At 44.6% G+C, this 25,427-nt stretch overlaps 2 protein-coding genes across 3 annotated transcripts in view; one reads left to right on the forward strand and one right to left on the reverse strand.

Annotated features, from left to right (window-relative positions):
- The window catches only part of ATAD2 (ATPase family AAA domain containing 2), a 31,166-nt gene extending 24,200 nt beyond the window's left edge, over positions 1 to 6,966 (reverse strand). Inside the window, exons 1-4 of the mRNA XM_035125662.3 lie at positions 6,295 to 6,966; positions 3,845 to 3,987; positions 1,897 to 1,946; positions 1,169 to 1,337 (exon numbers count right to left, since the gene is read on the reverse strand). Coding sequence (XP_034981553.2) covers positions 1,169 to 1,337; positions 1,897 to 1,946; positions 3,845 to 3,987; positions 6,295 to 6,507 — 575 coding nt within the window. The 5' untranslated portion in view covers positions 6,508 to 6,966. The remainder of the gene's footprint in view (positions 1 to 1,168; positions 1,338 to 1,896; positions 1,947 to 3,844; positions 3,988 to 6,294) is intronic.
- Positions 6,967 to 9,144: 2,178 nt separating this feature from the next.
- NTAQ1 (N-terminal glutamine amidase 1) lies at positions 9,145 to 18,133 on the forward strand. 2 transcript variants are annotated; one of them, XM_035125666.3, is made up of 6 exons: positions 9,145 to 9,704; positions 11,001 to 11,100; positions 12,110 to 12,160; positions 13,839 to 13,987; positions 15,697 to 15,821; positions 17,868 to 18,133. In XM_035125666.3, the coding sequence occupies exons 1-6, from the start codon at positions 9,595 to 9,597 to the stop codon at positions 17,972 to 17,974; spliced, it is 642 nt and encodes a 213-aa protein (XP_034981557.2). In that variant the 5' UTR covers positions 9,145 to 9,594; the 3' UTR covers positions 17,975 to 18,133. The 2 variants fall into 2 exon arrangements, with proteins under 2 accessions (XP_034981557.2, XP_088532007.1); XM_088675881.1 differs by lacking the exon at positions 12,110 to 12,160 and having other exon boundaries at positions 9,438 to 9,704.
- Positions 18,134 to 25,427: the final 7,294 nt, after the last annotated feature.

A 25,427-nucleotide genomic window follows, 5' to 3' on the forward strand; every position in this document is an offset into this window, starting at 1 on the left:
GGAGAAGCTCTTCCCCCGCCACCGCTTCTCGCCGCGAAAAGCCGACATGGGGCGCAACTTCGGACATCTCCGAAGTTGCGCCCCATGTCGGCTTTTCGCGGTGAGAGGGAAGGCATGTCGGGGGAGGCAGGAGGGAGGTGGCGGCGGGAGAAGCTCTTCCCCCGCCGCCGTTTCTCGCTGCGAAATGCCGACATGGGGTGCAACTTCGGAGACCTCCGAAGTTGCGCTCCATGTCGGGGGAGGCAGGCGGCGGGAGCTCTTCCCCCGCTGCCGCTTCTCGCCGCGAAAAGCCGACATGGGATGCAACTTCGGAGGTCTCCCATGTCGGGGGAGGCAGGTGGGAGGCGGCAGCGGGAGTTCTTCTCCCGCCACAGCCTCTCTCCGCGCACAGCCGGCATGGTGCGCAACTTCGGAGGTTGCTCCATGTCGGGGGAGGAAGGCAAGGCCCTTTGCAGTTGCTGGTTGAGTGGGAAATCAGAGCATGAATCCGTATGTGTTAATGAATGTTTATTTTTATTTAGCATTAAGGTTTGAACTAAAAGATTTACGCATATTTTGAGTGCTTCTATACTATTTTCCATCATATTTGGCATCAGGACACTTCACAGCAATAAAAATATATGGTAATAATGAAACACGACAACATCAAAATAGTAAAATTCAATAAAAATTCCCACCCAGTTTCATGTTTAGCAACTTCGGAGACCTCCAAAGTGTGGCGGTGTTTTGCCGCCTGCCTTCCCCAAGCCAAGGGGAAGGCAGGCGGCAAAAAGCCCTGGCAATTTTTCGCTGCATGCTGGACTTTGCAGTCGGAGGTTTGTTTTTCTATGGCCACGCTTCGCAAGACAAAGCGGCGGTCATACAAAACCTCATCGTCTTGCGAGGCAACCTCTGATCGCAAAATCCATTCGTCTAGCGAAAAATTCGTCTTACAGGGCATTAGTTAAGCGAGGTACCACTGTATTAAGTTCCTTCTTTCCACTACAGAACATTTTAATCCCTGAACAGTTACTCCTGTGGTTATAGAGCTATCCAGTATAATACAAGAAGCTGCAATCAGAAATTATAAGTAGGGAAATACCATGTGCTTCACAAAATTTTCATTTCTACCACAGCTGTTCAAGAAAATGCTTTTTCAAGGCCTTTTGGCACTATAAAAAGTCCTTACTTTGTAATAAGCTTGTCAAACAAAACAGACTGATTCATAGTGCTATAGCGGCTTCGCCTAATTCTGCAACTGCGGCGGACTTCAACATCCCCATTTTCTTCTGCAACATGTTCACCAGACTTCGAATTTATTTCTGTTTTCAAAGACCTAGTGACACGAACTACAGTTCCTATGTTTTAAAACAAACAAACATTATTTTCATTAGTCTGTTGGCTTACATAAAGAACAGATTTTTACGCATTATTCTTTGGCGTTGAGAATTGTTTCGCAAATAAGTTTAGTATTTATGCAGTAATCCTAGGTAGCTCTCATTATCAAAAGAAAACATTAAAATTTAGTACCAACCCTAAAAAATCTTAAACTCCCCTTGTTCAAAAGTGTTATCCTGACCCATTCACCTTCTGTTACTGCTGCCCTGTCACCTCTGCAAGCCACCAAGGGTAGAGGGGCCCTGTGAAATGGTGCCTGACAGGACAATTCATTTACCCTATCTCTAAAAATACAAAAGGAGTAATAGGTATTGATAAGTGGCATAGTTTTAGGTCAGATCATTCTAGCTAAAGTAGAACACAGTGCCTATGAAAGCTATGGAATGTCCTTCCACTGCAAAGGTATACAAATGTCAACCTTCCCCAGGCTAGGTGGTTGAATGGTATCAGTGGTGCACTGGATCATTTTACAACTCTACATTTCTATAATTCACAAGATTTGTATTTTACTAGATTTACCGTATTCACAATCTTCATTCTTTTTATCTGCTTGTTGTCTAGCCAACTGCCTGCATAGAAACAAATAGATTCAAAGTTATTTTTATTTGGCTCAGTACTAGAACTGAGTTGAACTCTGGGACCTGCAACTCTTCTTTAGGGTTCTTAATATGTTCTTTTTCCAGAATGCTCCCATTTTCACCCATCCACCGGCCAATATGTTTTTCCTAATGAACATGCTCAGTTCTCACTAGGCTATTTTTGTTCTCTCCCACCACCCAAAAGGAAAAATTGTACTTATGCAAAGCTTGAGGGAATGTTTTAGTTTCAGAAGGACTGGTGTTCTTGAGAATTTGAATTTGCTTAGTTTATGAAATCCTGTTAATTTTTTCAATTTTCAGTTATAAAAGTATCAATTCTAAAAGCTCTAGTTAACAAAAGGTAGTGCAAAAATCATTTTAAAATGTAATGTTGCTTGGACAATAAGCCTTTTTAAAAAAGTTTTTTGTGAATTGCTTACAACCATAGATATCTACATGATTACCGGTTGTACAAAAGCAAACATTAAATAAAAATGTTTTTATGGCATGCCAAAACCCAGTGTCAGAATCTTCTCACCTCCACCAATGGGTCTTGCCTCTGCTAGAAGGGTAGCACAGTGCAGGGGCTACTATGCTAAATGCTATCTTCTGAGTAAAAATAAATCTGATTTCTAGAGCGGGATCCACCACCCAAAGCTCTATGACCTAGCCCCGAAGCTCTATGACCTAGGCAGCCTATAGGGAGTGAGGTGCTCTTTAGGATACCCTGGTTCTAATCTGTTTAGGGCTTTGCACGCTAGTACCAAAATTATTTGTATTTTTCCAGTCTTACTACATTTCTGTGTTAACTGTGGAGATTGCCCTCCACAGGCTGCAGTATAATACTGAGGTATTTAGTCCATAAATAATACATTTTAAATGTATTTCTATATTTCTATATTTCTATATTTTCAATGAAGTTCTATTCTGCCAAGGTGTAGGAACTATTGGTGGGTGGTTCATATGTTCAGAGAGACTGTTCATTCAGTTCTAGAGTGGGTTGCCCTATTCCACAAGAATCAGGTGTTTAGTTTGAGGATGATTATACATCCATTATTTGGTTGGCATTGGCCAAATTCTCATGTGATAGTCATAAACCATTGCTTACCACATGAATGAATCAAGTCAATCGCTCCTCCTGGCTTTAGGAAACAAACCACCACCTCTGGCTTAGCATTATGTTTAAACACATTCTGTTGCAAATATTTGTTCTTGGGCTTACTGAACGTGGTTTGTTGCAGTGAAACAAACTGCAATCCTAATTCAGACTTCACCATGGATTGTGGTTACTTTTCAGTGATAGCTGGGAGGAGCAAAATGGGGCACAATTCACTGGTGCATCGTAAGTCAAGGCCCACCATATGTCAATGCAGTGGCTGCCTGTCCGGATATGTATTTCACATACACAATAAGTTAACAGGAAACCCTGAAAGAGATAATCTTTTCACATGATGGTAGTAGAAATGTATGATCATTCAAAAAGTCCAAGATGTGGATATTTAAATCTTAAAGTATATAAGCCAGTGTCATCATCCTCAAGCAAGCCAAGAACTTTAGTTGAAATCCACCTCAGAAAAGCTGTAGTTTTTACACCACAATTTTCTTTAACAATGACTGAAGGACAAATTCACTCAAGCAGACAATTTCTAAGGCATGGGATACAAATAGCAATCAGCATAATTGGGACCACTTAAGTTCTTGCAATGTGAGGTGCTCTACATGCAGTCAGATTTATAAGCACTAATTTACTCTGCATGGAGCACAGAACGTATATAAAAAAACCTCTGGTACTTAGAGTGTAGGACTTAATAAACTAAGCTACAAGTAATACAGGTAGAACATAAAATGATCTTACACACTTATTTGCAAGAAGTAGAAAAAGTTATTACCTTGTAAAGTGTTTCCTGTTAATACCATTCTCACTCAGCATTGTCACACTTTTGTCAAAACTAGAGTCTGAATAATGTTGATTATTTTTCCTCATAGATCTTAAGGAATGTAAATGTTCACATTCTTTATCTGAAGAAAACTCCTGAAGAAATAAAAACCAATTAGGAACATGCATATTGTACTCTTTGTTTTTATTTTTTGTGTTATTGTATATTTTAATTAAGGATGCTTTAATATTATTGTGTATTTTAAATTACGGATGTTTGAATAGTTGTAAACCACTTAAAATCCAATTTGGCATTCAAGTGGTATATAAATTAACAACTGACAAAAACCTCTCCATATTTTGTGATTAGTAGTTGCATATCAGCTCCTCCATTACACTTGGCACTCCAGCAAAGATCACACATTATATGTTTTAATGTACTGCCTAAATTAAACTAACTACTTTACAATAGTGAGCTTTCACAAACACCTACCTGCATGTTCTAGTGGACTGAAAAAGGAAGGATTATTAAGGCAACTAACAAGAGCATGAAACATCAATTGAAAACTAAGAGATGAAAGCATTCAACGAATGTTCTTCAACTGTACACAAATAGTAAAAAGCTGTACAGTCATACATTGGGCTGCGTCTGCGGTGGACCCGGAAGTGTTTACTTCCGGGTTCTGCTGCGCGTATGCGCATAAACGGTCTGCGCACTTTGCGCATAAGCGCTATATTGTCACTCGGGCCGCGGACTTTGCGGTTGCGAACAGCACCCCGGAACGGATTGGATCCGCAACCCAAGGTACCACTGTATTTACAAGTACAGTAGATAGATATGTAGTTCCATACACACACACATCCCAAAGTTCCAATGAAGAATTAATTGGGTCTATTCTCCACTATAGTCATGGCGTGATCCACACAGTTCTATTCTGTCCACTATGATATGTACATTAAAATACAAGTGTGTTATAGTTTGGAGGTTAGAAGTCAAGAATCATTAATGTGTTGACAATACCAAACTACAGTATTGCTCCATTACATCTGAGCCAAGATACCCAAGAAATGCAAAACCACCAGGCAGGATGAAGTCAAATAAGCAGATTCAATTCAGACAAGGCAGGTTGTTGGTAGGTAGGTACTCACTGGTACTCAAGACCCCTCCTGAATGCTAGAAGATCATGGGCTGTATTAAGTTCTACTCAGAATTGTTGTTGTTGTTGTTGTTGTTGTTGTTTAGTCGTTTAGTCGTGTCAGAATAGACCCACTAAAAGTAACAGGCATTAACAACTTACATTCATTAATTTCAGCAGGTCTGCTCACAGTGGAACTGACTTGGCTACACTCCCAACCATCAGCCACATCAGCATCACCAAGAACAAAGCTATTGTCATCCTCTGTAGTTTGATCAATGTGAGCAACCGTGCTGGATTTGAGTGTGTGTGTGTGTATGTTTGAATGCCTCTAAAGGAGCGATTGAGTGCCAAGGTGAGTATAGGCAATGAAAGATAGCTAGAATCAGAGAAAGAGGGGAGGGACAGGGCCACTGCCCAACTTGCAGAGTGCCTTTCTAAACATCTCTCCATGACAAAGGAAACGAAACAAGGCAACGATATACCCTCTGGGCAAGTCAAGCGCACAGCCTGCTGTTAAAGAAACTGCTTCCAAGACAAGCTCGAGGGGGCGGATTGCTCAATTTGCTGGAAGGCATTGTCATGTAAGGAGCTGAATCGTAGGGGGAGTTTCGGGATGGGAAAAAAAGTATTTCACATAGTTCAAAACCCGTGGCACTCGCTACCATGCGATATGGGCGATTGAGGTGGGCAAATTTAAAAGGGGAATTATTAAGCTTGCCCCCCACAAACCCCGTCTAACTAATGACTGTGTGCTCTGGGTTCCCTGTGCCTATCAACAGCAGGCTGAGTGGGAAAAGGATGCTGGGCTAGAGGGGCAACTTCGGTTTCTAATCCAGGACGGTTTTCCCTACGCTTAAGACTTCGTAGCTTCTGGTGTGTATAAAAAATGCAAGAAATAGTATTTACAAAACAACGACTTCCCAGCTTCTGGGTCACCCTATCCGCCCGCCCCCCCCCCAAAAAAACCCGCATACAAGATCCAATAGTTGTTGGGTTGTTTTGTTTTTTGGCCGAAAAAACAAGATTTTCATGCAGCGTTTCGACGCTTGTTATGAAACTTTGGCTGCCCAGCCGCGTTATTTTGGAGTGGTTTTATCGCGCGCTCCGGTTTTTCTTGGCAGCTGCTTCCAAGGCCTCTAGTCTAGTGGCAAGGAGCAGCAGCAAGCAATTTTAAATAAATAATAATAATAACAATTAATTCATTACACATAAAACAGTCTCTGCCGCCTGGGGGTGGTCCCTCCTGAGGTAGGAGCCTGAATCTCCCTAAGGGACTTAATAAAAGCAAAAGGTGAGCCTCCCCCCCTCCCAGTTTTCTCCTCACCGCGACGGGTCTCCGGGCCGAGTCCCCGCCGGCCGCTGCCGGGGAAGCCGACGGGAGGTCCAATGAGAGAAACTCGGAGCTCGACTCCATTGCGTCGTAAGGCGACCCCGGCGTCGCGTCCCGCCGGCCGCCGCCTGGGTTGCTGCTATTGCCGGGAGCGCCGCCCGGACCTGGACGGCTAAGGCCGCCCGAGCCGCTTCGGAGCATCACCATGGCCCTCCCGTCGCGTCGCCCTGACAGCTGGACGAGGCCTTGGCCGCCACAGACGAGGCTCCTTCGCCGCCGACGAATTCTGGCGCCACAAACCGGGAGGAGCCGCTTCACCCAACCGCCATTCGAATCCCTCCGCACCTCAGCGCCTGCTTCTCAACCTCATGGGGGGAAAGGGAAATACAACACCCCTGCCAAACCTCATGGGCGCTGAACTATTCCCATTCCTTCCCTATTTCTACTACAGAACACTTTTTTAAAGGAAAAATCCTAAGGGCTAGTGAGTTCGCCGCTGGACAAGTAGTCCCAAACCGGCGGAGGGACACGGCGTTCTCTTCGCTGTGTTTCTCCTCGGAAGTTTTGGCGCGCGCGAAGTTGTTTTGTCCTGCTGCTGCTGCTGCAACGCGATTGGCTGGTGGGGTCCGGCGCGCGCCGCTCTGCCTCGCAGGCTCCCCCCGCTTCAAATCCCGCGCCTTTCCGAAACCAGTTTGCTGCGGCGGCGCCCGGGAAACAAACCGCGCTCATAGCGTAGGTTTGGGAGGGGCCAAACTTTAAGAATATCAACAGAATAAACACTGCGCAATAACTAGGAGCGCGCGCAGCCCTTGTTGCAAATGCAACGCGTTGCCGATTTTTATTTTAAATAATGCATGTTATATCTCTACTCGCCACTAAAGAGTTTTTGCTGGAAGGGTATCCTGCAGCAACACACAACACCGGCCCAAAGTATTGCATATCCTAATTAAGTGCATTACGGCGTAAAGCCTTAAAGCAGTCACCACGGTGGGTTGGAACCGCACCTTTGTTATTTTTTTACAGCCAGCAGGCTACTTTCTAAAAGATCTTGTTCGTGTGGGAGCGATCCGCCGCCGACTACTACGAAGTAAGCTGTTGGCAAAGGAGCGAATGCAGGAAAACAAACGCTTTTCTGTAAATAAGGTGCAAGAGGCCGTTGCTTTTCTGCAGAGAAAACCCTGCCTAGCAGCGCAACCAGCACCCTTTCCCCCCCCTATTCCGCTTACCCGCGAGTAAGCTCCTTTGAGCAAAGCGGGACTTGCTTCCAAGCCAACAACATGCACGGCAGACTGCAAGCGAACCGCAAGCCCTTCACGCACATAGGAAGAGAGCATGTGAAATGCATGCTCGCCGTCATAAAACAATGCGGGCCTATAAGAGGGGCACCAACTTGGAAGCCTTGGTTTTTTTGGGGGGGGGGGGGTTCTCATGGGCATCGGATTGGCCACTGTGAGATCACGATGCTGGCCTAGATGATGGGTCATTGGCCTGATCCTGCAGGCTTTTCCAAACGTGGCTCTTCCCAGGAATCTTGCATTTCCTTCATCCCTGTTGCCCTAGACCAGGCACCCCCAAACTTCGGCCCTCCAGATGTTTTGGACTACAATTCCCATAATCCCTGACCATTGGTCCTGTTAGGGATCATAGGAGTTGTAGGCCAAAACATCTGGAGGGCCAGTTTGGGGATGCCTGCCCCTAGACTTTAACACGAAGGACGCCCTGCCCCAAAGCGTATTAAAAGATGGGAAGCTTTTCTCACCGGTAAGATCCCAGGTAACTTTCGGAGCAGATCCCAAATGGAGATGCTCGCCTCCCCTGGATGGAAAACCAGCCTCTTCTCTCCAGCCCCGAGTCAGGTTACGTTCCAGACAAGACCTGCAAGATTTTCGCTCTCTTAAGGAAGAGTGCGGGGTTTCCCCCATCTTTTTATCGACTAAGAATTTGACCTCTTATCTAGTACTTAAGGGTACTTACTGACATGCTCTGCATAGTCCTCCCTTCCAGAATGGGCCACATCCACAGTGATTGGATCTTATGCACTTAACAGGATTAAATTGTGCTGTTCATTCCTGCAGTTTTGGCCCCGCTTTCTAAAAATACTAGGACACAACACACCTCCCTTTACTCATGATAAAAAGTTTGCTCTCCATTAATAGTCTCATGCCTATTTGATAAAGTGGGTCTTTACCTCCCCACCCCATGAAACCTGGCACAATACAAATGTATGTTGTTTTTTATTAAAATATTGATATCCTGCCTTGCAACACAAATTTTCTCATAAGGCAGCGTACAAAACAGCAGTAGGAAATCATATCCACAGTTGAAGATGTACAACTCCACCCCTCTAAAATTAGCAGTAAAAGCACCAATAAGACTCAGCGATTAATAAAATGAGAAGGTGGAAACACAAGCGTACTGAACGCCCATTTATAGCCAGCCGTACTTAAACGAAGGATCATGTGTTGCGAATAAACATTGGGCGCACATCATCTGAAAATGGCAAAAACAAGAAGACCCCGGTTGAATCTTAAAAGCTGGCAAATTCACGACGGAATCGGGTTTCCTGGATTGGACTACAGTCCATTTAGAATCACAGCATTGTAGAGGTGGAAGGGATCCCATGGGTCATCTAGTCCAGCCCCCTGCAATGTAGAGGCAAGGGCCACATAATGCTTTTCTGTTGTTTCTGCAGCCGCTGACCTGCACGCAGCCTTGAGTTCCCTTCCCATGGTGCGTCGTTGGGCTTCTCAACATTGCGTCAGAAGCAAGATCCGCTTGTGTGCAATTGTGGGTGGGTGTGTCCCACCCTCTCATCAGCGGGTGCAGGATTGCAGCCCTGCATCCAGGGCCAGTGTTCTCACTAGACCGACTAGGCAGCAGCCTGGGGCGCAGTACTGTATCTTTGAGGGGCAGTTTCATACAGATTAGTTTTGGTTACGAACTTGTTTGGGACGGCCCCCGAGCAACAGCATGCATGCAAAGCAAGGATCGGGGTTAGCAACGCCAAGGTGGTTTTGCTGAAACCTTCCACCAGCTTTTGCTGAAGCTTCCCCCTCCGTGCACAGCTTCTTCACTTCCCTCGGATTTCCAATCCTTGCAACGCTGCCGCGTTTCCCGGGGAAGGACTTGCTTGAAACACACCCAGCCGTCTGTGCAAAAGCCGCGCGGTGCTTCCCGGGTCTGTCTAAGCAGCTGCAGCGGCCGCGGGAGCCGCGGCGGCGAAATGCACCAAGCCTTTCTTCGGGAAATGAGCCCCGCACAACCTTCCCCCTTGCTACCTGAGTGAGAGTCCGAATGGATCAGCCAGAGCCAGGTCTTGCAGCAGATGCGGCAGCGGCAGCAGCGGCTGGCTATGAGCCTGCGGTGCCTGCTCGGCCCGGTTGCGTCTACACCGGCTGCTACTGGTAAGAAACCATGCAATTGCACGGGGGAGAGGAGGCGATTGCTGCAATGCCCCTAATAGAAAAGGGACATAAGGACCACTTAATTCTAGAGCATCGCAGCTCTAGAGAGGATCGCAGCAGCTGTAACCTTTTCCAGAATATCTGGAGCTCTCCAAAATATTACAAGCCTCTCCTAAGTTGATTCCTGGAGAATTGCTTCCGCAGAAATCTTCCCCTTAACGCCAGAAGGAAGTTGAGACAGCTACGTAGTGGCCGGAGGTTGTGGAAATTGTACTGTAGTTGGTTGATGCTGGCGTCTGTCTGTCTCGAGAGACAAAGGAACGCGCCTCGGGGGGTGATGTCAAACTGCTGCATTAGTGACAATACCGCCCCACCCCACCCCCGCCTTGCTGACACAGGATCTCTCTCCTTGAGGTTACCTGATCACTGCTGCACACACACCCCACACTTCATAGGGAAGTTATGAACGTCCATCAGCATACCTGGAATCAAAGGTGTGTGTTTGGAGTGGGCATAGATTCTGTTAGAAATTTTGTTGTTTAGTCGTGTCCGACTCTTCGTGACCCCATGGACCATAGCATTCTGTTAGAAATAAGGGCTCCATAAATAAGGGACCATAGCATTAGAAATAAGGGCTCCATAAATAAGGGACCATAGAAATAAGGGACCATAGCATTTCTGTTAGAAATAAGGGCTCCAGAAATAGCTGCTGATTACATTAAGCAAGTGCTTTTAAAAGTGATTGGTTCAAGATTTTCAGAGTACAGTAGAGCATGAAAGTGGAATGAGGAATAAACCCTGTGCCTTAAACTGCCTCAAGAACCCTGGGGCAATTGTGGCTCCCGATTGCCCTGAGGGGACAATTGCTGTCCTCAATCTGATCCTTGAAACTCTCCCTCACTGCCCACGCTTCTCATCCCAAATGTTTTGGCCTGGCTGGAATGTTTCTTTGAACCCTGATAGTGCCTCCTTCTTGCTTGTGCTTGACTGGAGAATAGAGGTGGGGGGGTGTTGTATGTGGAAACTCTGTATAAAAGCCTACTGTATAAAAGAAAATCTTACATTCATTGCTTAGACCACTTTTCCCTCTGAACCCAAACACCCCACTAGCAAGTGGACCTCAAAATCTTGTCTGGAAGCGAGTGTGGGGCTCTCAGACTGGGAAAGGTTCCCTATTTAAAAAACAACATAAAGTCCTAATAATATCGGTGAATGCATGCAATGTTGAAATTTTAGTACTGGGGAGAACGTGGAATGGAAATGTAGTAGGTTGTGTTTTTGTTTTCTCTGTTACAGTGAGGAAAATGTGTGGAAGCTTTGTGAATACATCCGAAACCAGAATTTATACCCTTTAGAAGAATTTTATGCGGTTTTCATTTCCAACGACAGGAGGACGGTGAGTTGCGTTGCGGCATTGAACTGAATCTGAAATGCAAAATGACATTTGCCACGGCAGCATCAGAAGCTGGGTTCTGTGGAATATATGCGATAACTTAAATGGCTTACTTGCTATTGCCATGCAGAATAGGATCCTGGCGGTTGTTTTAGGCTGCAGTCCTATACCCACTTCTCTTGGGGCTAAACCTACCTGAAATCAAGGGGACTTTCTTCTGAGTAGACAGGCCAAAGAGAAATAAAATTTGAAAGACAATGAAGATCAGGCCCATGACCATTAGTCCTGCCTCCTGTTTTCTTAGTGGCCAACCAGATAGAATCATAGAATTGTAGAGTTGGAAGGGATCCCAAGGGTCATCTAGTCCAACCCCCTACAATGCACGTACCTCAGCTAAAGCACCTATGACAGATGCAAGCATGGATAGCCTTATCCTTCATGAATTTGTCCAGTCCTCTTTTTAAAGCCATCCAAGTTGGTGTTGATCGCTCCCATCTTGTGGGAGCAAATTCCAAAGTTCACCTATGCGCTGTGTGTGTTCTGTTCAAACCAAGTCAGTGTTTTAGTCGAGACTGACTATGGTTTGTTCAGGTCAGCCAGTTTCAGATCATGGATGATGAAACTAGCTTGCTTGAACGTACAAACCGCAGTTTAGGGGTTTGGACAACATGCTAAAATGAGGTCAATCTAAGTGGGAGCAGAAGCTTTCGAACTGCTCATCCTGGCCACCCCGGAGGTGGAGAAGGGAGGGCCTGAGCCTGAGGTTCGCTGTGAAATGCTAAACTTGAAATGGCTAAACTATGTTCATGTTAGGAGCAGCAAATCTTCCATGGGTCTTCAAGAGCTTTTCAGGCACTTGGCATGGGGATATTTGGGTCTCATCCTGTATTCCAATGAAAAAAAATCTTAGCTGCATCAGATATTTTTTTAAAGGCTAACTCAATAGTAATCTGAACACTCTTATGTTGGTTTACCGTACTGAAATGCAGTCACCCGTTCTTGTAATCCACAGGTGCCCCTTTGGGAGCAGCGGGCAGGCATGGTTGGTCAACCTGTGATTTGGGTGAGGAAATTCAGAGCTCCCTTTCTACGTGTAATATTACAATTGCCCCTTCCACTGTTGCTGGAAATGTAGTTTTGAAGGAGTTTCCCCCCCTGTGTAAGCTTGACCTAAGAAAGACAAACGTCTCTCTTCCTTTCTTCTCATATGCTGTTTTTGTACTGTTTACCTCGGTAAAGTATTACCTGTTTCTTCTCTCTCTCTCTCTCTCTCTGGAGTTCCTCTGCTTTATCATAGTCGCTCTGCTAACAACTGTTACTGCTACTTTTCTTTTCTTTTTGAATGCACCTATTGCGTAAAAAAAAGGTGTCACTCTAGAGCAGGGGTCAGCAAACTTTTTCAGCAGGGGGCCGGTCCACTGTCCCTCAGACCATGTGGTGGGCCGGGCTATCTTTTGGAAAAAAATATGAACAAATTCCTATGCCCCACAAATAACCCAGAGATGCATTTTAAATAAAAGGATACATTCTACTCAAGTAAAAAACATGCTGATTCCTGGACCGTCCACGGGTCGGATTGAGAAGGCGATTGGGCCGCATCCAGCCCCCGGGCCTTAGTTTGGGGACCCCTGCTCTAGAGAAAGAGAATTCTGTGACCCCCATTTCAACCTCCCTGTATAACCCACAGTTAAAAAGCTGAAGATATGTCTAGATTTTACCCAGTATTAGGCTGGAGGCCTGTTTTAAAGCACTTAATTCTAATGCAATTCGCCCAGTCTAAAGATGGCTGCGCCTCATTCAAATATGTGACATGCGCTAGGCCAGTCAATGAAATATGGCCTTGCCAGGAATTTAAATATATGTACTGTATTGTGTGTCCATGCCCAACACGTTGGCCAATGCAGTATAATATGGATCCTAATTTATGCTCCTTTAGCCAGAGGTGGGAAACTTGTGGATCTTCAGATGTTGCTAAGACTACAACTCCCATCATCCCTGGCCATAGCTGGGACTGATGGGAGCTGGTGTTCAACAGCGTCTGTCTGGTGATATTTCCAGGTAAATGTATATTCTGACACCACTGGGTGGTATTCAATAGCTGAGATTCCTGCATTGCAGGGGGTTGGAATGGATGATCCTTGGGGTCCCTTCCGACTCTACTGCCTTTCATCCTAACCTACCTCTCAGGGTTGTTGTGATGATAAAATGGAGAGGGGGAGAAGTAGGTACGGTTAAGGTAAAGGACTCCTGGGCGTTTAAGTCCAGTCAAGGGAGACTATGGGCTTGCTTTTCAGGCCAAGGGAGCCGGCGTTAATCCACAGAGAGCTTTCCAGGTCATGTGGCCAGCATGACTAAAAACTGCTGACCATGATGAGGGCCAGAGCGCACGGAAACGCCGTTTACCTTCCCGTCGCAGCGGTACCTATTTATCTACTTGCGCTGGTATGCTTTCGAACTGCTAGGTTGGCAGAAGCTCACCCAGTCATGCGGATTCGAACCGCCGACCTTCCGATCGGCAAGCCCAAGAGGCTCGGGGGTTTAGACCACAGGGCTCAAAGTATGTACTACACCAACTCGATTTCTTGGAGGGGGGAAATGCAATAAGGTTTTTTTAAAAAAAAATTAAGAAAAAAATTTGATTGCATATGTTTTTGAATTGTTTTATTCCTAGATGAAGACTTCTCTCAGCCATTTGTCACAGGTTCTTACAGTTAAGAAGTTGTAATACTGTCTACTTACAGGACTACCATGTTGTTTTGCTTCATGTGGCCAGCGGAGACCAGAATTTCATTTACGACCTCGATACGTTGCTGCCTTTCCCTTGCCCCATCGACAGCTATATTGAAAAGGCTTTTAAATCAGACAGCATTATTCGTCCAGAATTTCAAAGGTGAGGGCAGAACACTGCCTGCGCAACTATGTTGTTGTTGTTTAGTCGTTTAGTCGTGTCCGACTCTTCGTGACCCCATGGACCATAGCACGCCAGGCACTCCTGTCTTGCACTGCCTCCCGCAGTTTGGTCAAACTCATGTTCGTAGCTTCGAGAACACTGTCCAACCACCTTGTCCTCTGTCGTCCCCTTCTCCTAGTGCCCTCAATCTTTCCCAACATCAGGGTCTTTTCCAAGGATTCTTCTCTTCTCATGAGCGCAACTATAATAACAACCAAGTTTTGGGCCTACCCAAAGCTGGCATGACGCATTACAGGTTTAGTTGACCTCTGTTGAACCTCTGCACTTCACATTTCAGGCAGTATCATACCACTATAAATCATGGCTTCCCCCCAAAGAACCCTGGGAACTACTCTGTTAAGGGTGCCCAGGGATGCTACAGTTCCCAGGTTTTTAACAGCCAGTCCCTCTTCTCAGGGAACTCTGGGAATTATAGCTCTGTGAAGAGAACAGGGGGGGGGTCTCCTAACAACTCTCAGCACCATTAGCAAACTACAGTTTGCATAAATGCTATACAGGTAAGTGCAGTTGTCATAAAATGTTTTTGTTTTTCCTCTTTTTATATTTCAATGCTGCTCATCATCATTTTTGTAGATCGTGGATGTAAACTATTTGGGGGCAAAGGAAGAATGGGATACCTTCCATAACCATAAAGCAGGCATAGGCAAACTCCAGCCCTCCAGATGTTTGAGACTACAATTCCCATCATCCCTGACCACTGGTCCTGTTAGCTAGGGATGATGGGAATTGTAGTCCCAAACATCTGGAGGGCCGGAGTTTGGGGATGCCTGCCATAAAGCATTCTATGGCACCAACAGATTTAGATGCTCCTGTTTTGTCAGTAATAATAATAATATATTATTTATACCCCACCCATCTGGCAGGGTTTACCCAGCCACTGTGGGCAGCTTCGAACAGGATATTAAAAGCACGATAAAACATCAAACATTAAAAACTTCCTAAACAGGGCTGCCTTCAGATGTCTTCTAAAAGTCAGATAGTTCTTATCTCCTTGGCATCTGATGGGAAGGCGTTCCACAGGCCGGGTGCCTCTACCGAGAAGGCCCTCTGCCTGGTTCCCTGTAACCACTTCTCACAGGGAGGGAACCTCCAGAAGGCCCTTGGAGCTGGACCTCAGTGTCCGGGCTGAACAATGGGGGTGGAGATGCTCCTTCAGGAACTACAAAAGCAGGTTTTTGCCTACAGAAATATTTGCAGCAGTGCACTTGTTAATCTTTTAAAGTGCCACAGAGAGAGAGAGTCATGTGGTTGCTTTTGCTTCTGTGTCCAAAACACCAAATACCAGGCCAATTCTATGATGTCTACTTGGACGTAAGCTCAACTGTGTTCAGTGGGGCTTTATTCTCATATAGGGCTCTGGAGCCCTAGGGTGCACTGCCTTAACCTGAAAGTTAAGCCCCACTGCATTGCGATTTAAACCGGACTTCAAAAACGTAATTTGCAGAATGTGCGTGTTTAAAGTGGATTTCCTTTTAAAACCGTTCACGGTTAATTACATTTGAGGAGTTTGATGCCTAACGATCCGTGTTTGGTCCAGCTGTAGCTGAAAATACTAGGAGCAGAGTCAGCCCTGACGTTTCCGTTGCGGACTATGCAATCCCCATCACATAAGTGTTTGGCTTGTTTAGAAAAGTTCGATTGGTTCGAGCCGACATGTACCTGAAGACGTTTGCTTCTGACCGATCCCACATGAAAGATGCCAGCGGGAACTGGCAAAAACCGCCTCCGTTATACCCGTGCATTGAGACCGCAGGTAAGAAGCTGTTTAAGACTCCCGTTACATCTGCTGTCTTAACATTCCCTTTGCAGGCTCAAAGCCTTTTATGTATTTGACGGCATGGACGCATCTGCATTATATGTCAAAAGCAATATCACACCGGTTTAAACAGTCCTGGCTCCCACCAAAGTATCCTGAGAACCGTAGTCTGAGAGCTGTTAGGACACTCTCAGTCCCCTTTGTTGTTGTTGTTGTTTAGTCATGTCCGACTCTTCGTGACCCCATGGACCAGAGCATGCCAGGCACTCCTGTCTTCCACTGCCTCCCACAGTTTGGTCAAACTCATGTTCGTAGCTTCGAGAAGACTGTCCAGCCATCTCGTCCTCTGTCGTCCCCTTCTCCTTGTGCCCTCAGTCTTTCCCAACATCAGGGTCTTTTCCAGGGAGTCTTCTCTTCTCATGAGGTGGCCAAAGTATTGGAGCCTCAGCTTCAGGATCTGTCCTTCCATTGAGCACTCAGGGCTGATATCCTTCAGAATGGATAGGTTTGATCTTCTTGCAGTCCATAGGACTCTCAAGAAAGAAAGAAAGAAAACAACAACCCTACTTTAAAACATGCAAAAGTTAAAAATGCTAAAACAGGTTAAAATTACCTCCGTTTCCTAAGCATCCTGTCATAAACAGGAATGTTTTTAGCAGGCGCCAAAGAGAGTATAGTGAAGAGTATAATTCTGCCATAGGCAGAATTAATGTCCCGTTGTAAGGAAAAGAGTAAGAGAAGGGGGGGGAATAGAAGAACTGGGCAAGTCATTGACAAAGAAAACAAACGGAAAATGCTACTTAAAGCTGCTTCCAGGTGGGTCCATACTTTGAGGGGCATTTTATAGAGATAGGGGTGATTATTAAGATATGCCATAAAGTTCCACCAAATACCCCTGCTGCACGTAGATATGATTGAGTTTTCCCGTGGCTGCAACATGCACAACCTTTTTTGAGTCCGTTATCAGTGCTGAAATTCCCCTCTTAAGTCTTCCCTTCTTTTTTTAACAGCCCACCTCTTTGCCTCCATATTTGCTGGTTTGGGTCTGTCCCGGACTAACCTCTGTATGCACAGAGCATGGACCCGATGCATGCCAGCACACCTGTCCATGTCTCCCTGTAAGAATGAGGCAGACCATTGGTCTGCCTAGCTCAGCGTTTTCTACAACGAATGGCAGTGTCTCTCCAGGTTTGCAGACGAGGGTCTCTCCCAGCCTTAGCTAGAGATGCTGGGGATTGAGCGTGGGACAGATGCTTTTGTCAGATGCAGAAACATTCCTAGCAGCCAGCCAAATTGCCTAGAGGTCTTTTAGGGTCTATTTAGGAACCTGCACCACTCAAATATACTCACTCTTTTAAATCATTTTTATTGCTTTTACAGATACAAAGAAGAAATACAGTAAACACAAACTAGTAAAGATATATCGGTTTAAAGAGATTCTCTGAATCTCGGGACTCCCCCCCCCCCCCATTCCTTCCATAGGGTCTCATTTTAAGAATCTCCAACTGAATATTCATACATAACTCTAATTTTGATATCAAACCATATTGTCCATAGTGTTTTTTTTACACTACAAGTGAGTCAAAATCCTGCTCTTCTTTCCATCTGTTTACAGTGGTCTCCTAAATAGCTTATACATTTTCCCCATTCTTTTATTAAGTTTTTATCCTCTTGGTTCCTGAGTTTTCCCGTCAGCTTTGCCATCTTGGCATAGTCCATCAGCTTGGTTTGCCATTCTTCTCTGGTAGGGACTTTATCTTCTTTCCATCTCTGGGCTAATAACACCCGGGCAGCTGTTGTTCCATACATAAAAAAGTATTTTCTGCTCCTTTGGTATATCGGTAGCCGTAATTACTAATAAAAAAGGTTCTGGTTTCTTAAGAAAAGTTATTTTCAACATTTTTTTCATTTCATTATGTATCATCTCCCAGACAGCTTTCTGGGATGCTCAAATGTACTTTTGACATCATCTCTCTTCTCTCTCTCTCTCTCTCTCTCTCTCTCTCTCTCTCTCTCTCTCTCTCTCTCTTTTGAAAAAAAAAGACTTCAAGATGAACCTGGATGACTTCATCAGTATGAATCCAGATGTTGGATGGGGATCTGTGCTCTCTCTCCCCGAATTTGTGCAAGGGTTCGGCAGCCAGAACTGATTTTTGACTCACAGCGAAGAAATCCTTTTGACGGGCGCCATTCCTATTTATTGCATTCAGATGTTTAAAGTTGGACTAATAGTACTGGTTGCATTTGGGCTTGGGGAAATAGAAGAAAATGTACTGAACGGAATAAAACCTTTTTAATAAAATTAAAAATTAAAATGTATATTAATATATATTGAGAGGAGCCAAAATAGCATAGGAAGACTAGATCGTTGGTCCATTTAGCTCAATATTGTCTACCCTGACTGGCAACAGCTCTCTAGGGTTTCAGACTAGGAGCTCTCGGACATGCCAGTGTTTGACTCCGGGAACCTCTGCATACTCTACCAGTACATTATGCCATTTTTCTTGTGAAATCCTTCATGTTCTAGATTGTTCTATCGGCGATCTTCCATCGGCAGAGCAGCCCCCTGTAGGACACAAGTGATATGAAGCCACTCAGAGGTGGGCAATAGGTAGCTAGGTAAGGATGCTTTGAGAGGCATGTGAGAAGAGGGAAATATAAAAGAACAGGCATCCCCAAACTGCGGCCCTCCAGATGTTTTGGCCTACAACTCCCATGATCCTTGCTAACAGGACCAGTGGTAGGGAAAGCTGGGAATTGTAGTCCAAAACATCTGGAGGGCCGAAGTTTGGGAATGCCTGGTTTAGAACATCCAGATCAGCAGATTCTGCCTAAAATTGGGAGGCTCAATCACAATATCTCCGAAGCAAGTATGTGGAAAGCTGAGCTATGAAGCAAATGCTGTGGCAAAAAAATTAGCAAATTGCAAAAAAAAAAAGAAGGGTCAGATACCAATAGAAAAACGATGCAAGTAATTCCCAGCTGATCGTACCAAACTGTGCACCCACCTGCTACCTTGTTTAGTGGGATAAATGATCTCGCCTAAGCCAATACAAATTGATGGTGGCCAAATGATATTCTCATTTAAATCTGAATGTTCTCAGATGGGGTGATAACCAGAATCCGGGAGCTCTTATATTACATTTACACCCCAAGGCTGGAAAAGAGGCTGTTTATTTTCATACATATGAAAAATGTGTTGCAAATTGAGCTGCACCATGAGTTACTATAAGAGGTAATAATTGTTTTATTATTATTGAATACAATTAACATTTTGAATGCAACTCGAAATTTTCTCTGGGTGCAGATCTACCTTTACCCAGCAGAGGGTGCTTTTAGCATTGGACAAAGGGCAGCACAGATTATAAGATTTCCAGAGGCTTGGGTGCTTAGGGGTTGCGGATTTTTGAAATGTTTCAAAAGCTAGTAAAGTTTGTGTGACTTGAAGCGACAGCAGGGGAAAGAAATTATGTACGCCATAGGCAAGGAAACCTTTCTCAGCCTCCCTTCGACGACCTTTGAAATGGGAAAAGTGCAGACTAAAAGAAGGATTTCTTTCTACTGTACAAGAAAGAAGATTCCACCTAAACATTAGGAAGAACTTCCTGACAGTAAGAACTGTTCGACAGTGGAATTTGCTACCAATGAGTGTGGTGGAGTCTCCTTCTTTGGAGGTCTTTAAGCAGAGGCTTGACAGGCATATGTCAAGAATGCTTTGATGGTGTTTCCTGCTTGGCAGGGGGTTGGACTGGATGGCCCCTGTGGTCTCTTCCAACTATGATTCATTTTTGGAAGGCATGTTATGCTGATCAGTAGCTAGTAGCCTTTATGGCTTAAGACAGGCATGCCCAAAGTCCGTTTCAGGGGGCCTAATCCGGCCTGCCGTTCGATTTAATCCGGCCCCTGTGGCAGTATATGTTCTGGGGTAAAATCCTATTAAAAAAAACTCGGTGTAAAATCATAGAATTTTAGAGTTGGAAGGAACCCCGAGGATCATCCAGTCCAATACAGGAATATGTAGCTGTCCCATACAGGGATCGAACCTGCAACCTTGGCATCATCCGCACTAGGCGCTAACCAACTGAGCTATCCAGTGCTCCTCTTGCTTAAAGGCTTCCAGGGGCAACTGATTGGCATGTGGCCCCCAGAGGGTTGGTTTAGGGTGAATGCAACCCTCAAACAACAACAACAAGAAAAAGACTCGCTGCCATAGATAATTCTGGGAAGTGGCTGTTTTTCAAGGTCTCCTGTAGCTTCTCGACGGGAAGACTAATACTGTGTTCTGTCACTAGGTGTCACTGTTTGCAGTTTGTCTCCCATTGAAAGAGCAAAGGTCTAAGCCAGGCATGTCCGAAGTCCATTCCGGGGGCTTAATCCGGCCCGCCGGTTGGTTTAATCTGGCTCCTGTGGCAGTTCATTTCCTGGTGAAAAACCATTAAAAAAGCTCAACAACTTTGGTCGGCCTCCACGGCCCTTCACTTCATCAACTCTGGCCCTCTTTGGAAAAAGTTTGGACACCACTGGGACTGCATAAAGCTGTCCATTCCTCATGTACATGATTTGAGCACTGTTGTGGCAGTGGATAAAACCCATGAATTAATTACATGCAGAAAAATAAATGAGTGATGTATGTTCAATCTACAAAGAAAATTGCATGCAAATTAAACAAAATATTCAATTTGTTTATTAATAATGAGTAATACCAGCAATGAACCATCACCTTCCCTGTTTTTTTTATTGTTTTCCTGGAATCTGCTTAGTGGTTGCCTGGAACTCCCATGCGACAATACCATTTAATGCGTTTGGACCTTTCGGTTACCAAAAACTGAATAAAATAAAGTGAAGTGGAGCTTTCCCACGGGGACTGGAGTACAGGAATTAGCATGTGGGAGCAGCAGTAGAAAACAGAAATGTGTGTTCGTATGTGAAATCCCTCTGTGCATTGCAGAAATGCCACTTACTCCCTTCCCTTTAGTGAGCCTTTTCTTAAGTAAACATGTTGCAGACTGCATTCCTTTGGTGTGTGTGTTTTTGATATTTCCTGCAACTTCAAAATACAACTCAAAAACAAAACACTGCTTCCCCCACCCCTGTAGGCTGTGGACTCAGCAGAAAGAGGTTTACCCTCGCCATATAAGAAATATGATCCGGCGTATAAGACGACCCCTGACTTTTGAGAAGATTTTCCTGGGTTAAAAAGTAGTCTTGTACGCAGGAATATACAGTATATATCCATTCATTCCACAATGCAGGGTATTTCCTATGCAATACTTCCCTAGATCTCCCCCACTCCATCACAACTGTCTAGACGCATCTCCAAACTACCATTAACCCTGAGTCCCGTCGTTGTGTTAAAAATAGCAGATGTATAAGCATGAAGCTTGCGGTGACAGGAAAATGGTAGGTTGCGCCCCAGTCCCCACAAGCCAGTTATTCTGAGGAAAGAAACATTTAATTTGCAAAAAAAATAAATCCTGAAATGAGTGCAGCAAAGCATGCCTCGTTGACAACGAGGTTGCAAAAAGATATTTCAGCAGGAGAGTGATTAGCATTGTAGAATATAGTTGTTTAGTCGTGTCCGACTCTTCGTGACCCCATGGACCAGAGCACGCCAGGCACTCCTGTCTTCCACTGCCTCCCGCAGTTTGGTCAAACTCATGTTCGTAGCTTCGAGAACACTGTCCAACCATCTCGTCCTCTGTCATCCCCTTCTCCTTGTGCCCTCAATCTTTCCCAACATCAGGGTCTTTTCCAGGGAGTCTTCTCTTCTCATGAGGCGGCCAAAGTATTGGAGCCTCAGCTTCAGGATCTGTCCTTCCAGTGAGCACTAAGGGCTGATTTCCTTCAGAATGGATAGGTTTGATCTTGCAGTCCATGGGACTCTCAAGAGTCTCTTCCAGCCCTACAATTCAAAAGCATCAATTCTTGGGCAACCAGCCTTCTTTATGGTTACTCTGGATTAAACCACAGTTACTCTGGATTAAATATAGTTACTCTGGATTAAATCACATCTGCACCAAAAATCTTGATTCAGTCAATACTTTTCAGGGTGGGGCAATGCACGTTTAGGCATTGGTTTGGACAATGATCCACACACACACACAAACACCAACTCCCAAAAGTGCACTTCACATCTGACACAATGCACATGCGTTTTGTACAAGTGCAGAAATATCACATATAACACAGCCCCAACTCTGACTTAAGGGTTGCAGAATGTGAAACACAGTTGGTAAAGGTTACCTTTGAAGCTGCATACCTTTTATCCTAATGTCTCTTCTGTGAACAGGACAGGAATTACGGCTTCCAATCTCTGCCCGCACAGATTCATAGAGTTGCGGACTGCTGATGGGGAGATTGACAGAAATCCCTCCCCTCTTGCATGAATAAAAGAGCTGGTAAAACTTGATTTAAAACAAGTTATTTTAGGGAGGAAATCCCAGAGAGAATTGTTAAATGTTTAATCATAATAATAATAATATGCATGTTTTTAGTGTTTCACACATTTGGGGACAGATCTAGCTCTTCAAACATTTCTTTGTAAGCGTGAAAGCAAGCAGTTTATTTCTTCAACAGCAAAAAAGTTTTTTTTAAAAAAAAATGCAGAAGAGCAATATTAGAGATTTTCAGCTTATCTAAAACTGTGAAATGTTTGGACTGATATGTAAGAACATGAGAAGACCCTTGGCGGATCATGTCAAAGGCCCATCTAGTTCCAGCATCCTGTTCTCACAGTGGCCAACCAGATTCTCATGGATATTGTAAGTGGGGAGGAATGACTTAAATAAAAGTCGGAAGAATGCAGAGACACAATACATTTGAGTTGTCCCCATAGCTAGGTGAGCATGGGAGGGGGGAGGAGAGGGAGAGATAAAAGGGAGTGAAGCAAACCTTGGGACTTGGGTCAGGTTTGAGTCAAGCAGACAGGGAAAAAATACAACATTCATAATTTCTGAACATTTTATTTATAATTCAGTGTCAAAAAAAGTTTACAAAAAAATTTTTTTTACATCACTGCTTGTTCCAAACAGTTGTAAAAATCAAAAACGGCTGAACATGCAAGAAAAGAATGTGCGACATTTATATGAACAGATTTTTAAGCACCCCATTATACTTAACACAAAAAGGGTTTTAAATACACAATGTATGCTTTTCAACCTCTGAACCACTCCATTGAGCTACATCAAAATAAACCTTTAAGTTTCCTCTTTTAGACAAATATAGGCAGCTATATATTATTAATGGCAATGGAGTTCTTTAAAAAAAAACCACCACGGTTTTCTTTTCTTTTTTTTAAAAAGAAAATAATTCATTCTTGAGCTGGCCTATTGGCATGATGTAGAGTGAAATAAAACTTTTTCTGTCAAGACAGTACGCGAGAGAGAAAAGGGCAGAAGGAGCCAGAGGGCCAAACGGATGCCTCTCCCTTTTCCTCAGTTTCCAAACAATGCATGATTCTGAACGGATGGAACAATTCTTATTTCTATAAGGCATTACGACGAAGAGCTGTTACCCCCCCCTGCTTTACAGAGGCTGCAACTGAACTCCACTGATGCCAACATGCATTGTTGTGGCATCTTTGGTGCAGCGCAAGGATGGGCAACCTGTGGTCCTTCAGGAGATTTTGGATTATCCTTGACATGTTGGAGGATAACAGGTTCTCCATCTCTAGTGTACAGCCACAAATCCCAGCCAAAGTCTTCTGGAGAAGATCTGCAGGTAACCAACAGGGTCATTCTGGAGTAAAGGGTTCTGAGGGCTTTCCCCAACACCCACTAATCCCAAACACCCAAAATCAAAGATACATTGAACATGAGGATGGAGGCCCCTGGATGTAGGAATGCTACAAGGGTCTTATGGCTGTATCTTCAGGTTGCTGTTCTCCATCCATTCAGGGAAGGAGAAATCTGTCCATTTTGGTTCTCCCAAGTTTTCTTTCTTTCTTCCTTTTTTAAAAAAACCACCTCAAATTCAGTTCTCCCCTCTTCCAAAACATTTTGCAATTGCTTTTTTAAAAAATGCTCATGAAAACCCACCAGTATTTCCATGCTAATTTCTCCTAATAGGTGCACACATTCCCTCCCCCTAATCAATCTCCTCTTAACAGAATGTATTTCCGCACACATCACAATGCAAAATTTCAGGAAAGTGCAAATTTCAAAAGATGGCTTTGTTCCGAGTTCACGTATTGCTTCAAGATATTTGCTGATGGGGAAAATTTACCTTTAAATGCTAACTGGATCGAATTGCTCTCCAATTCCCGGCTTTGGTTAAGGTTGGGGGGGGGGAATGCACATAAGCCGTGTGATACAAGTGGGCCGGAATGGAGAGGACTGCTAACGTGATGAGCCTTCCAGGTCGGAGATGGGAAGTAGAATATGCCTGGAACAGGGAGAGAATTCCGTTGGGAGAAATTTGTGGAAGTGGATCTGAGATTGTCATTCTATTTGCTGGGTGTTCTACAGAAGGGAAGCCTATGGTTTTATCCTCTCATCAAAGAGAACAAACCCTACCCATTGATTCCAATAAGAAGGAAAGCCAGCTGCAGGGCCAGTGAACACTCCTCACTGTCCCAAAGTCACGTCCGCAGAATGACCCATGGCACCCCTCCCCTAATTCGCCTCTGCCTTTTTGTCCTCTTTACCACCAGAGCTCCAATTTGGGGGGAGGGGGAGCAACAGCACAGGCATAGGCAAACTCGGCCCTCCAGATGTTCTGAGACTACAACTCCCATCATCCCTGACCACTGGGTCCTGTTAGCTAGGGATGATGGGAGTTGTAGTCCCAAAACATCTGGAGGGCCGAGTTTGCCTATGCCTGCAATAGCACCAGTACTTTCCATGGTGGCTGGGAGTACCCCGCTCTATTGAGAGCAGATTTCCTTCTCTGCCCACAGAATACGAGATCGGCCATATTGTATGGCCCTTGGGACACTCCGAGGAACCATGTGATTGTGCACCCAAGTTCGTTAACCCTGAAATCAGTGGGCCTTAAGTTCATCAGGATCAAGCCCATTGCCTTCAAGAGGTTTTCCCTACATTACATCACATTTTTACAGCAGTACTCCTCCAAGTGTACATTCCCAGAGTTATGTCGTTACAGATAGAGATTGTTCAATGGGTGAAAATCCAGCAACTGTATGCTCGTTGACTCGGTTCTGATGATGGAATGAGAAGGGTGCATTTCCCAGACACATCAGCATCTGAGAGCTAAAGCAGCTCTTTGTCTTTATGACAGCAGTTACATTAAAAAATGGGTTCAAAAAACAACCTTGTCAGTATTTTGCCTCATGTATGCCATAGGCAGAACTCCAGAATGCTTAACAATTTTTCTAAAATGGGGGTGTAGGGGGAAAGAGCTAATCTCATGTGCAAAAAAAAAAAAGGAGCATGACTTTAAAAGTCATAAAGGCATCACATTCACAGCAAATCATTGTTTTTGCCAACAAGTCAGCTAGTGAGAAGAGTGGTTTCAATTAAATATATGGGTTTATGGCAAGAGGCAAGAAGGGTCGTTAAAATGAGCCTTGCAACAGGTTGCACAGAAATCTGTGCCAATACCTCCCCCTTCCCCCGCCCGTACAGCAAGTGGATGGTTTCAAGC

Source organism: Zootoca vivipara, chromosome 8, assembly GCF_965207765.1.
Source record: "Zootoca vivipara chromosome 8, rZooViv2.hap1.1, whole genome shotgun sequence".
NCBI classification, from domain to species: Eukaryota; Metazoa; Chordata; class Lepidosauria; order Squamata; family Lacertidae; genus Zootoca; species Zootoca vivipara.